We start from the raw sequence: 14,461 nt of genomic DNA on the forward strand, positions 1-14,461 counted from the left end.
TTTTCATGTTACTAGTATTTACAATAGTAGTTAGAAGATGATTAACACATGACCAAGATGTAGCCTTTTATTGTTTGAATCATTAAACTATTTTCTTTAAATGACAGAAACATTTTTTTCTTTATTTCATTAGCTTCATATTGACAAGTGAACTACCCAGCCTCAACTACCAGTATTAATAAATTTTTGTAGGATTAGTTTTACCTATAAATTTACGTCCATACCTCATACTAGACCAATTCAGAGAATCCAGGATGGACAGACTACATACAAAATATAAAATGTATTTAAAATAAATTATACAATCAAAATGACAACTCAAATGGAATTGTTAGGTTTTCTATATAATTATATTTACAGTTATACTCTTTAGTCTTAAACCTTGAACACTGTAAAGTGCCTTCAGGTGACTTCTGTTGTGATTTGGTGCTATACAAATACAATTTAATTAAATTGAATAACATTGAATTGAACATTCAGACAGTCTCCAACAGTATTCAGTGTTCTTTCAATAATATTTTCTTCTGTCTTCATTGTAAATAAGTGAAACACGTGTTGATAAAATCACTTTAAATAAAAATGTTCATCGGTAAACTCCGTGTCCAGTCCAGCAGGTGGCAGTAAGGCACCAACGCGCAGGCTCGACCGTGACGTCACGTCCAGAGAAGAAGAAAAAGCACGTCATCATAGGAAATGACTATTTTCAAACCGAAGACTTTTTATTATTTAATTATAACTTGACATGTTGTTTCTGTGCACATTATCACGTATCGCTATCGAAGTTTCTGCCACTGCGGATACGTTAATATAGTAATGATGCGATTTAAAGAAGTTTGCTTAGCTTAGGGTTAGCATGCTAGCTAACGTCCAGTCGGGTGTTCGCACCTCTTCACCGGGACTAAATGTCTGCTAGACGGGTTTTAGTGGACTGTGCCGTGTTGTCTCTTCAAGATTCGTGTGTGTATTATCCGTGCTGCAAGTGCTGCTTCTCAAGAGTAGATGTTGAGCAGCAGGACGCGACGAGGTAACGTTAAAAACACAACCGACCAAAACAACTGTTTGTAGTAACTAGCTAGCTGGCTAATGTTAGCTAGTTCTCATGATGAGAACAGTGGGTATAGTTTAATAATCTGTCTACTGAGGATTATAAGTGCAACAAATACCAGTAGTTTATTATTTCTCTCTTTGTCAACAGTGAAGTAGCCCCAGGTTGTTTTCATTGAGTGTTGTGATGCACTGTTAACAAACGTGACCATCAGTTTCTGTAAATGTTAATCAACCGGTGGTGTTTAAAACACCCAGAAGGTCGTTTACAACACTCGAAGCTGCTCTAAATTTACCTGTAGAGTTCTCAAAGAGACCTTTAGCCATCCGGATGAGAAAAACTTCAGTCCAAACATTGGTTAAAACAGATTTTAATCAGTTTACCAAGTAGGGATCCTGCTTCCTAATGAAAACAGACATGGCGGAACTTGTAGGATCCTTCCACAGATGTTTTCAATAGTACAAATAATTAATTGTAGCTCATGTATATTGTTATTGAAGACTTTAGGGAGTCTGCAAATTTCATAATAGCAGTAAGTGTTTTTAAATCACGTTGAGTCTTTCAAACTAACTAATAGGTTTTGTGAGAAACTGATGGTTAACTATTTTTGTCTTTGTCTTTGCTTATTAATGAGAAGCCCAAACGAGGCTGTTGTGGATTTGTCTAAGACAGAATCTGAAAGAAGTTAAAGTTGGTAGTAAAATGTCTCTTTCCTTGATGTATATTATCCATATATAAAACCTTTACAAACAGTAAACTCTGTATATTTCATACATGAACATACATACATCTGTTCACCCGTCACAGATGCAGATGCTCAAAGTGTGGATACAGCTGTCGGAGGGAACAGGTTGAGTACAGGTATCGTCTCTCACTGAAGGTGGCTCGGGACACACGCCTCTTTGGAGTAACGGTATTTGGAACATGCTTGAATCCATTCTTTGGCATTCATGCCAGTGGATTACAGAGGTGAGCTCTTCTGAGATTCAAGATTCTGAAGATTTATTATCACATCCACTGCAAGACTTTTTTATGTAACTGTCTGTTTCTGCAGTTGATTACTCTGTCTTTTTATGTTTATAACACAACATATCCCTTTTAAGTAAGCAAAGTTTCTGCTTTACTTAGTTACATAAAATGAAAATGTATCTTAAAACTGTCAAAGTTAAGCAGCCTGTTCATATAGCTCTGGATTAGAAGCAGAAGATTATTCTTTTTTTATACTGGACCAACATTTAGGGTTAAGAAGCTCCTAATTTACAATCTAACATCATTTTGTTCATGGAAAGGGTTTGGTTTGATTTTTTAAAGGGGCAAATACATTTCAGTTTAACTATAAGTAGGTAAACCGATCTCTTTTTCTGTCTTTATTAGTTTGTAAATCATTTCCTAAACAACAGTCATACATTATAAGATTAACATATAATAAACCCATCCATGTATCAAATGAAAAAAAATCTGTGTTTAATGGGACACATTTATGTATATTTTTGTTATTTTGTAGGTTGGTGGATGAGACAGATGGACCAGTTGGAGCATCAAGCAGATCCACTCTGTTGGTGAACGCTGTCAGAGATTGTTTCATTGGCAGACATTTCATCTTTGGTATAAAGGTACAACTGTATTCTTGAGTCATTGTCTTTGTAATGAATGTATCATTGCTGAAAATGTTTTTTAATTACCTTCCTGGTAGACTAATGAAGATTAGATTTACTTTAGTTTCTTAATAGAATTGGATCATTCCCAAAAACATCAAGAAATCCTGACAAGGAACCTTAACTTTTTTCTTTGCCATTATTGATCTCACTAGGGGGTTACAGTGTATTAGTGTATACTGTATATTACATGGTTTAACCTTAAAACCCTAGTTTATTTTAATTTGTGTTCAAGGAAACTAAAGAATAATTACAGGAGAACAGCCTAGTTAATTGTCACGTTGTATATGATGAAACTGTAGTTTCTAAAGCATCTTCTTGAAAAACAAGTCCTAAAAGTATTATAATTATAATGTGGTGCGGTGCTGTTGTTTCTGCTAACGTAGTGCAGAAGTTGACATTCACTAAGAAGATATTTCCTTTTTGGCAAGTGCCCCCTAGTGGATACAGACTTTATACATACAGTTACGTCCAATAAATAATGAAACAAAGATATGTTTTTGTTTAGTTGTTGGAATTTGTCTTCTGTACACCCCCATTTAATTTTAAATAATACTTTGCAGATGTGAGTGACATAAATTTCAGCTTTAATTTAAGGGGTTTAAAAAAACTGTGGCATTAACCATTGAGGAAGAGCTGACATTTTCAAATTCAGACTCCTATTTTGGGGGCTCACACATAATGGAACAAATGGCTGTCATGCAGTTGCATTTCCCTTATTACTCTGGTTTGGAACATTCTTAAAAGAACTAATTATCTTCCAAACAAAGCAACAGCAAAAAAATCTGAAAGACCACAAATGACAACTAAAGTGGATGAGTGCAGAATTCTGTCCATACTGAAGAAGAACCTGCTCACAGCATCTAGTCAAGTCAAGAACACTGTTGAGGAGGCAGGTGTGTCGTTGTGAAACGGTCAAGAGACACTACGAAGTATAAATACAGAGGCTTCACAACAAGGTGCAAAACACTGGTAACTAGTGATGCTGAGCTTAAGCTTCATGAGGCATTAAAGCTTTGGTTCTAATTCTTCAAACCATTTGGTGCTGATCAATGTATTTGTTTAATCGTTAATACTTTAGATCAGCATTTGATCTCAACTAATTAAAATTTTAAATTTTTCTTCATTGTTGAAAAATGTGATAAATAGTGATACGAGTTGTGACAAAATTCGAAAATGGCTATAACAGCAATAACTAATTCAATTCAATTCAATTCAATTTTATTTGTAGAGCGCTTTTTACAATTGACATTGTCACAAAGCAGCTTTACACAACCAAAGAACAGTACATGAACAGTGTATGTGTATGAGTCATAATAATGTGATTGTCCCTGATGAGCAAGCCGAGGGCGACAGTGGCAAGGAAAAACTCCCTGAGAAGGCAACAGGAAGAAACCTTGAGAGGAACCAGACTCAACAGGGAACCCATCCTCATATGGGTGATTACATGCTGTGTAGGCAGCAGTCCAGTATAACAGTTAAAGTCTTTTAAGTTAATATGGAGTCCAGTTAGTTATTGCAGGCAGACTAGTTCCATTCCTTGACTATCGAGCGTTGAGTCGAGACCTCCAAGAAACAGCTTCCGACGTCCGCCGAGGCCGGGACCGACATCATAGTAGCTTGTGACCAATCCAGTCTCCAAACGCATCCCAAAGGGCAAACGGTGGATCCAGGCGACGAGATCTCCAGCCAGAAGTTGGGCATCAGGACGAGTCAGACAGGTCCAGAGGGCAAAGGGTGGAATGACGTGTAGCTCGACAGAGAGACAGGAAGAGGGAAAAGAGAGAGGGAGAGGGAAAGAGAGAGAAGAGGAGAGATTGCAGTTAGTTGTATTCACAGTCAGATAAAGTTTGAGGTGAATGTATATTTAGTGTAGTGCAGCAGGGACTCCGGCAGGACTAATTATGACAGCCTAACTAAAAGGGTGGGTTCAGAAGAAAACACAGACATGAGGGCGCACTGGGATGTAGAGCAACCAAACACTTCACCATCAACAAACCCGAGTGATCAGTGAGAGTTGGGAAGACAGCATCTAAACATACCAGTTCACCATAATGCTCTACGTCCATGAGTCCTTCCCAGATCTATTTACTCAAATGCTTGACTAAATAGGTAGGTTTTCAGCCTAGACTTAAACACTGAGACTGTGTCTGAGTCCCGAACGCTATTTGGAAGGCTATTCCATAACTTTGGGGCTTTGTAAGAAAAAGCTCTGCCCCCAGCTGTAGTTTTTAGGATACGAGGTACTGACAGGCAGCCAGCATCCTTTGAGCGAAGTAGGCGTGGTGGATCATAAGACACTAGCAGTTCACTTAGATAATGCGGCGCAAGACCATTTAATGCTTTAAATGTCAAAAGTAGTATTTTAAAATCAATGCGAAATTTCACGGGGAGCCAATGAAGTGTAGATAAGATAGGCGTGATGTGATCGTATCTTCTGGTTCGAGTGAGGACTCTCGCTGCTGCATTCTGAACTAACTGGAGCTTGTTTATGCACCTGGCTGAACAGCCAGACAGTAAGGCATTACAGTAGTCCAACCTAGAGGTGATGAAAGCATGGACTAATTTTTCTGCATCATTTAGTGACAAAATATTCCTTATCTTGGCAATATTTCTGAGGTGAAAGAAAGCTGTCCTGGTGACATTATCTACATGAGCTTCAAATGAAAGACTGGAATCTAGAATTACACCAAGGTCTTTGACTGTTGCACTAGATGTAACGGAAAGGCCATCTAGAGTTACGGTGTGGTCTAACATCTTGCTTCTAGCTGCAGATGATCCTATAACTAGTACTTCTGTCTTATCAGGATTTAGCAGAAGGAAGTTAATTAGCATCCAGTCTCGTATATCCTTTACACATTGCTCAACTTTATTAAGCAGTTTGATCTCATCTGGTTTTGATGAAACATATAACTGTGTGTCGTCAGCATAACAATGAAAGTTAATACCATGTTTACGGATAATGTTGCCCAGAGGAAGCATGTAGAGGGAAAAAAGCAGGGGGCCTAAAACTGAACCCTGTGGAACACCAAACTCCACTGGAGAGCATGTGGAGTAATCGCCATTTAGATCTACATACTGATAACGATCAGTCAAATAGGACCTAAGCCAGGAGAGGGCCGTTCCCCTAATTCCAACAACATTTTCTAGTCTGTGAAGGAGAATACTATGGTCAATGGTGTCGAAAGCTGCACTGAGATCGAGTAGCACAAGCATAGAGACACTACCCTGATCAGAGGCCAATAGGAGGTCATTTACTACTTTAACAAGTGCCGTCTCTGTGCTGTGATGAGGCCTAAATCCTGACTGATAGAGTTCATGTATGTTATTTCTATGAAGATACGAGGATAGCTGCCCAGCTACTATCTTTTCGAGAATCTTTGAGATAAAGGGGAGGTTTGATATCGGCCTGTAATTTGACAGCTGACAAGGGTCGAGATCAGGTTTCTTGATTAGCGGTTTAATAACTGCTAATTTAAAACACTTTGGGACATACCCACAGCTGAGTGAGGAATTTATGATTGTCAGCAGGGGTTCTATTATTTCTGGCACTATCTGTTTTAGAAAGTGTGTCGGTATAGGGTCTAATGTACAGGTTGAAGATTTTGCAGAAGAGATGAGTGAAATTAGTTCATTCTCTTCAAGAGGAGTAAAGTAATCTAGGTACTGATCTGCTGAGGTTAGCTCGTCACCTGCGTCAACTAAATTGTCTGGTTTTAAAGCTTGAATTTTCTGCCTTATATTTACAATTTTGTTATTGAAAAAGTTCATGAAGTCCTCACTACTGCACAACGTTGTTGTGGAGATATCTGCAGTAGTTTTCTTTCTAGTTAATTTGGCTACTGTATTAAATAAAAATCTAGGGTTGTTTTTGTTGTTTTCTATGAGAGTGGAGAGATACGTTGATCTAGCTGCGCTAAGAGCTTTTTTATAGTTCAGGATGCTCTCCTTCCACGCTATCTGGAATACTAACAGTTTAGTTTGGCGCCATTTACGTTCTAACTTTCGAGTAGTCTGTTTTAAGACGCGCGTGTCATCGTTATACCAGGGAGCAAGTTTCTTATCTCTAATGACTTTTCTTTTAACTGGAGCTACTTTATCTAAGGTATAACGTAATGACGACTCGAGATATTCAGTCGCCTGGTCTAGTTCTGTGGTGTCAGACGGTGATCCAATCAAAGTTGATAACTCTGGAAGATTACTAATAAAGCTCTGTGCGGTAGTTGATGTAAATGTACGTTTAATGCGATAGCGCGGCGCTGAGTATACATTGTTAATATGACACACTGTAGTTGAAACAAGATAGTGGTCTGAGATAACTTCAGACAGTGGGAGCGTAAGTAAATTTCTTATACTTAAACCGAATGATATTATTAAATCTAAGGTGTGACCCGCTTTATGAGTGGGTCCTACTACACACTGATCTACTCCTAGCGAGTCCAATATGGACATAAATGCTGTTCTCAGAGGGTCTTCTGGATTCTCAAAGTGAATATTAAAATCTCCAGCAATTAACGCTTTGTCTACAGAAACAACTAGGTTAGAAAGGAAATCTGCAAATTCACAAAGAAATTCAGAGTAGGGCCCTGGGGGTCTGTAAATGATAATTAGCGGGATCGGCTGAGCAGACTTTATATTTGTATCTATACTTGTTATGTTACTATAAAGACATTCAAAAGCTTTAAATTTGTGTACATGCTTTTGTACGATAGTCAGTTTATCATTATAAATAACTGCGACACCTCCTCCTCTACCAGTCAGACGAGGCTGGTGAATGTAGCTGTATCCAGGAGGAGCTGCTTCATTCAAAGCTACATACTCGTCCTGTTTAATCCAGGTTTCTGTTAAACAGAGTATATCAAACTCCTGATCTGTGATAGTTTCATTAACAGTAAGAGCTTTAGATGTAAGAGATCTAATATTTAACAATCCTAACTTCAGATCAGAGGTGCTGGCTGCACAATCAGTGTGCTCTGAATTTGAGGTCTGTATGTTAATTAAATTATTAAAACATACTTTCTGGGTTTTTCTAGCTTTTTGTTTAGCTCGAGGAACAGACACAGTCTCAATATGTTGAACCCTGAGTGACGACTCTGTGCAGCTAGCAGACGGTTGGTTTAGCCTGTTTGTCTGCTTCCTGGCCTGGACTCTGGGTAGTCAGCGACTAGCTAGGCCTGATCTTAGACTATGAGCTATACTGCAAGAAATGAGAGCAGCACCTTCCCGAGTGGGATGGACACCGTCCCGCCCTAACAGGCCAGGTTTGCCCTCAAAGGTACTCCAATTATCTATGAAGCCCACGTTGTTTTCGGAGCACCACCTGGACATCCAGCGGTTCAGCGACCATAACCTGCTGTAGGTTATGTCGCCTCGTCTCATTGGGAGGGGGCCAGAGAAGATTACCACTTCGGACATCGCCTTCGCTAATTTAAACACCTCTTTAAAGTTATTCTTGGTAACCTCAGACTGACGAAGGCGTATATCGTTAGCTCCGGCATGTACCACTATCTTAGAAAAGCTATGCTGTCCTAAGGCCCTAAGATTGCCTTCAATGTCCGGTACCCTGGCCCCCGGGATACACCTGACCACAGCCGCTGGAGCCCCTAAAGGTCTGGCTAGTTTCACGTGTCTCATGATCGAGTCTCCTATGACCAGAGTTCTTCCAGGTTTCTCAGCGGGTGAATCACTGAGGGGGGCAAACCTGTTAGACACGTGAAGCGCGGGGGTGGTGTGCTCCGGTGGGCTAGCTTTAGCCTTAGCCTTAGCTTTGGCTGCGCGAGTATGCCGCCGAGTCGTCACCCACTCGCCCCGCTGTGAGGGCTCTAATGCCGGAGTCGGGGACTGGCTATCTCCGCCCGCGGCACCCAGACTGTCTTCTAAAGAAATAAGACTACTCTCACTCTCTCTAACCCTCTCTAAAGTCTGGATGCGCTCCTCTAACGCTGATATCTTCTCCGTCAGAGTGCTAACTAACACACACCTGTCACAGGTAAAATTGTCGCTAACGACGGAGGAAGACGGTCTAAACAACTAATGAATAATCTATTGTGTGTGTGTGTTGTATTTGTTTCCGTGCTATTTGATCAACCGTCCTCGGCCTTGAATGTGTCTTTCAGGTAACTGGAACAGCAAATGAACTTTGGTCAGGAGGGCATGTTGCCAATGGCTCCTGCAGTAGAGAGTCAGTCCAGTTTATTGCCAGTCAGATGATTCTTCCCACAGCTGCAGGGCTAACAGGCTGCACAGTGGTCAGTTATTATCGAGTCCTTCTTCAGAAAGCTGAAGAACATCAGCTGGGATCCACTGCTACCACCAACACCTCCAGACCTCCAGCACCAACCTTGCTGCTGAATCCTCTTCATTCTCCAGACAGTACCTTCAATAACAACACACTTTCCGCCTCAGGTTTTTTTTCTCAATCGCTGCAAAGGTAATGAAATGAAGAAGACACTGATAGCACTGCTTTCATCCTGCTGATTGCCAGTATTTTATATTAAGGCCAGAGTCTGTGAGTTCAGTAACAAATTAGTTATGATTTTAAGGACATGTTCATTTATCCAGGTCATGTTTCTAAAAGTAGGAGGTGAAAATAAATTTGCACAACACTAAAATTGGAAACCCAAAGGTCATTTATTTCGGACAAAGCTGCCTCAAAATGTCATGCAACATAATGATTTCTGTACTCTTCTGAAACTATCTTTAAATTGTCTGTTGTCCACCGTATGTACTGTAAAAACAAGGCTAGTTTTATCTGCATCTAAATCTTGCTCTACCTTTACGACATTTCTTCATGATTGTGTTTTTTTGGTAGATCACAACTCCAAGATCGCAGCCTTACTCCCACCCCTCCATGGCAGCAATCACTAGGACTAATTACTTCATCAGCAGAACAGGACGAAGACTGCAGTACCCAGGACAGTGGGGGTGAAAACAGTTTTGCTGCAGATTACAGCAAAACACCACATCATGCACTGAAAAGCTTCCTGGATAATCATGAGTTCCCAGAGGAGACAACACTGTCACCTCTTCTTTGTCACAATAGGCTGTCCTTTTCCACACACTCAAACTTATCTATTGAGAAAAGGTTTGTAAACACACCAACCCTGGATCCTTGGTTTAGTCCGTCCGAGTCCGTCAAAAAGTGTTTACCACTCAGCTCCAATACAAAGGAATTTTGTTGCGCACAGCTTGCCGAAACGTTTTCATCTGGCTCCTTGGCTTGGGATGATTTACCTTTCTCAGAGAGTTTCTCAGAGTTTTTTTGTGAGAAGGACCGTGTTACTGAAACTGAGCGACATCAAAATGTGCAAAATGTGAAAGAAACTGCAAGAAACAATGTGGGAGTCGGATCACAGGAAGAGAAGATGGGCCCGCTGTCATCACGGCCCTTAGCAGATGTTACAAATACATCTGCACCAAATAATGGAGGTGACAGACACGATGCTGACAGTGTCTATAAGAATTGCAAATCCAGGAGCACGTGTTTGGATGAGTGTAATCAGAATAATGTGGAAATCTGTTCTTTGTCTTTTGAAAATGAAGACAAGCTGCTTGAAGGGGATACCTACAATTGTTCATCAGATTTATTCAGCAGCTCACTTGTGATCGATATGAACACAACACTCGGCACACATACAGAAACTCCTAGGATGTCACTCCTTTGTAATCCAGACAAACGGTACCTGATGACCGAAAAGCCTAACGTACTGCATTCAACGCCAGACCAGCAGAAACTGAAAAGTAACACACGCATCAACAAAAACAATTTCATCACACCAGTTCCTCAAGATCTTGATTTCATCCCCCCCTCTCAGTCCACCCCCAATATAAAATTAGCTGTTGTGTCGGGGTCAGCTGCCGCCTCGAGGACTTGTTTGACTTTAGGTGAATTTGGTTCACAACTAGACGGTCAAGATTTGTCAAGATCTGAACTTCACAGTAAAAATCCACCTCTTTCTAAATTGAACCCTGTCCATTCTAATCACCTGCCCTTGTATGCCAGAGAGTCTACCAAAGAAAACGTGGTATGGAGCACCACATCCACCAGACGCAGCCACACATTCACCCCGAAAAGAAGGTTCTGGAAACCAGACAAGCATCAGCAGTATCTGCTGGCTCAGCAGTGCAGCAGAGCCCGGAGAGAGGCTCTTAACCTGGGGTCTAAGGAAAGGATCAACAACAAATGTGACTCAAGTGTTCATGATGTCACTGTGTGTGATGATGAGCACAATGAAGTTCCTCCTACTCCTGCTGTTAAAATACGACAGAGTGTGAAGCTCAGAAGACGGAGACTGACTAATAGCAGCAGGAGTGACTTTGATTCTACCTGTGACGGTCAGAAGAGAGTTAACTGTAAAAGAACTCCAACAGTCACATCGTTACAGAGACATATGGCACAAACGGAGAACTGTAACAGTGAAGTGGTTGATGGGGGGAGTTTGGATCAACTTGATGGTTACCCACTTGATGATGAGAACCAGGCATGTGATTGGTCTAGAGATCTGTTCTCTGATTCTCTCTAAGACTTTTTGTTGCAGGTGGAATTCATACATTGATCCAATAGTTGTTAAAATAGTTTGCAACCCAAGTCATGATAGACCAACTTTTATATTAAAAAGGGTTCTAAGTTCCAAGTAGAGAGCACAATACAAAAGAAGGACTTTTAAAACCCCACAGATGCATTAATTATATCACTAAACGTTTTCAGTTTAGTGATAGTTTATTTTCTTTTCATTTGTGGGTTCAGCTGGGGCAACTCCTTATAACGAACATGTCCACATACTTTTCATTTAAAAACTAATAAGTTGCACACAGTCCACTTTTAAATCATTAGTATATTCACTCATTTCCTACGTTGCATCATATTGTGGATCATATTGTGTAACATAAAACTCTGCTGTACAAATTGTGTCACTGTTGTGATCACTAGTTCTGAGTTCTGATGATTTTACAACTTTCTAAATGCTATTAAAGCAAAAGTCAGTAAAATATATGTATGACTAGGTGGGTGTCTGGTGATGTTGGTTCTACACCTAAGGTTCACCAAATATACTAAGGGATAAAAGGAGGGAGGTCCCCAGTTGGAATTGAACCAGTGGCATTTTAATTTCAATATATGGTATGTATCACAACCCCAAGGCCAACGTACTGTCTGTCAGTCCTGAAAGCTGTCAAGTCTAATTTGAATCACTCTTTCCTGGTACTTATGTTGGCATTAGAGTCCTTAAGCTTGACCTGCTGTTCTTCCTGCTACTGTGTGTGTTTTTGCAGAGGTGTTAATATAGGGATAAGTGTGTACAGTGCCATGCCAAAGTGCTAAGAATAGCTGTCAAAAACAGAACTGCAATGTTCTGTTGCTGTGAGTAAAAGAGAGTGAGATCAAAGATGGGGATGATGTTACATGCTCAGAAATAAAACTGGGACAAGAAGCACACCTGGAGCCTCGTACTGTATTTATTGCAGTTGCAGTGTTGGGATGTAGTTAGCTGGGTATGGAGTGATAGGTCTGTTTGTGCACGTTGCAGCATCTTGTTGCAATGATTTTTTATTATTCCTACTTGAAGTGTTATGTGTTCCTTCTTTAGCATCAGCAGGCCATTCATCTTGGAATACTTCTTAGGAACACATGAAAACTATTTTGTTATGACTACTGAAGGCTTGGAGCCAGAAAGACACTAGATCTGTTAAGTGCCTGCAAACACTTAGCACAGAATGGTTCAAGGGATGGCAGCTTCTGTCAGTCAGTCCATCCTTTAAAATAGCTCAAAGGCTTTACACTGGGTTTGAGTAGAATTCAGTACACATGTTCATGATCTCCAGAGAATGCATCCCAATCTACTGACAGTGGTCAACAAAGCAAAAACAAGTATTGGGTTTGTAACCTGTGGACAGCCTGCTGCATTTAAAGTGCTGGGGATTTCCTGTTTTGTCCTAGGACACTTGATGTCCAAGAGAAACCGCGAGACAAACCACTGACAGTTCATGGATGACTGCTTTTAGCCACCGAGTCTCTTTAGCCAGCAAGGTGTCCCACAATTAGCCAAGAACCTTTAGATGGTGATATATCCACTGGAACATACTCTAAACAAGTAACAGATGAAGTACATCTGAAGCAAAACAGAACAAGTTCAAGGTGCAATTGTAGTTTTCTCTTTTGTATAATGACCCAATGATGGTGACCCCAGATGACCCAAACTGAGAGAGAGCAAAAGTATTGGAACAGATAGTTAAGTAAATAAAACTTATTATACAGTTTAATAACTACATCCAGTCTGTGACTCACTGACATCACCAAATAGTTTTTTCCTCTTTTTATTTGCTTTTCTGGGCTTTTACTTCAGTCTTCTTCAGGTGTTATTTGTTTTGGGGGGTTCTTCCTCTAACTCTGTTTAAATTAGGTGAAATTTATGTTCCGTTTAAGTCCCGATCTTGGCAAGTCTAAAATCTTTCACTTATCTCTGACAGTCCTATGTTTAGTTGGTTGTGTTTTGGTTCATCGTTTTGCTGCATGCTGCACGATGAAGCTCCTCCCAGTTAGTTTTAATGGATCTCTCTGCAAACTGGCAGACAAAATATTTTTGTCCACCTCTAAATTCATGCTGCTACCATCATCAGTTGCATCATCAATAAAGATCAGTGAGCCTGTTCCAGACACAGCCAAAGCCAACAGATGAGCTTGTATAGTCTGGATTATGAACAGATTGTTTCTTCCTCCATACTTCCTCCATCCTTTTATATGGTTAATCTCGGTCTCATCTGTCCTTAAAATGTTGTTCCAAAACTTTTGTGGCTCATTTCTATACTTTTCTGAGCTGGCTTTCTAATTATTGCTGCTGCAGAGCATTTTGCATTTTGTGCTTTATTCTCTGTAATTTAATTTACTGAGGTTTATGTAACATAAAATAAAAACAATTATGAGATTTTTCATCTCATATTCACATTTTGACCTTAAGAGTCATCTGTCTTAAAACTTAGTATTGACTTTTCCCTCATTTCTCTCTTTAATTTACAAAATGACTTTTACAAAAAGTGAAGGGGTCTGATAAATTCCTGAAGTGATTCTAGGAAAGCTGTGAGGAAAAGAACAAGATGCATATGTGCAAGATAAGGAACATGCCCATGTGGTGAGTCCTTGCAGTGCTTCTGCTGGCAGATATGTCGTGTTGAATCCACTTAGAATGTGTAAAAAAGAAGAGCCTGTACCCTGTGTTGGCAGACGGTACAGAACGTTAGTAATGTTTGTACTTAACAACTCAATCTCTGTGTGAAGTGTCCTGGGGTGGCACTTGTAGTGTTGTATCACACTGGCATGCAGCTGCCTAGAGTGGTGCAGTCGTTTTGATGTTCTGTGTGAATCTGCCAGAGAATTTTGGCTTCAGCTGCTTTGGTAATAAAAATAGTAAATATAACTGAGTGTCAGCTAACATGACCACAAGTGTCAGGTTCATGCAAATAAAGAGCAGCTTTATAAAGTCCCAATGGGCAGTCCGCTCCAACTTGAATGTAAAAAATGTCCCGATGGTGGCTCTCATGGAAAACTTTAAAATAAAACTAAAAATATTTAAAATGTAATTTGAATTTAATTAAAAGGCAAACTCACAGATTCCTTCTCAGACTTGGTCTTTAACTAACCAAATAACTTTTGTTTTTCCATCAGTCTCCTTTAATTACCCTTTTAACAAATTCAGGAACTGTATTAGTTTCCGAATGCTGTGTGATTTAGTCTTCTGCTTTAAAAATATACTGTTGGTGTTTTAAATAA

At 40.0% G+C, this 14,461-nt stretch overlaps 1 protein-coding gene across 1 annotated transcript; it reads left to right on the plus strand.

Annotated features, from left to right (window-relative positions):
* Nucleotides 1–676: 676 nt before the first annotated feature.
* ddias (DNA damage-induced apoptosis suppressor) lies at nt 677–13,645 on the plus strand. The gene is made up of 5 exons (XM_026378905.1): nt 677–1,024; nt 1,853–2,014; nt 2,550–2,658; nt 8,817–9,130; nt 9,512–13,645. Exons 1-5 carry the CDS (start codon nt 903–905, stop codon nt 11,220–11,222), a joined length of 2,418 nt encoding a protein of 805 aa, XP_026234690.1. The 5' UTR covers nt 677–902; the 3' UTR covers nt 11,223–13,645.
* The last annotated feature ends 816 nt before the right edge of the window (nt 13,646–14,461 follow it).

The sequence above is a fragment of the Anabas testudineus genome, chromosome 3 (genome assembly GCF_900324465.2).
Source record: "Anabas testudineus chromosome 3, fAnaTes1.2, whole genome shotgun sequence".
Lineage (NCBI taxonomy): Eukaryota > Metazoa > Chordata > Actinopteri > Anabantiformes > Anabantidae > Anabas > Anabas testudineus.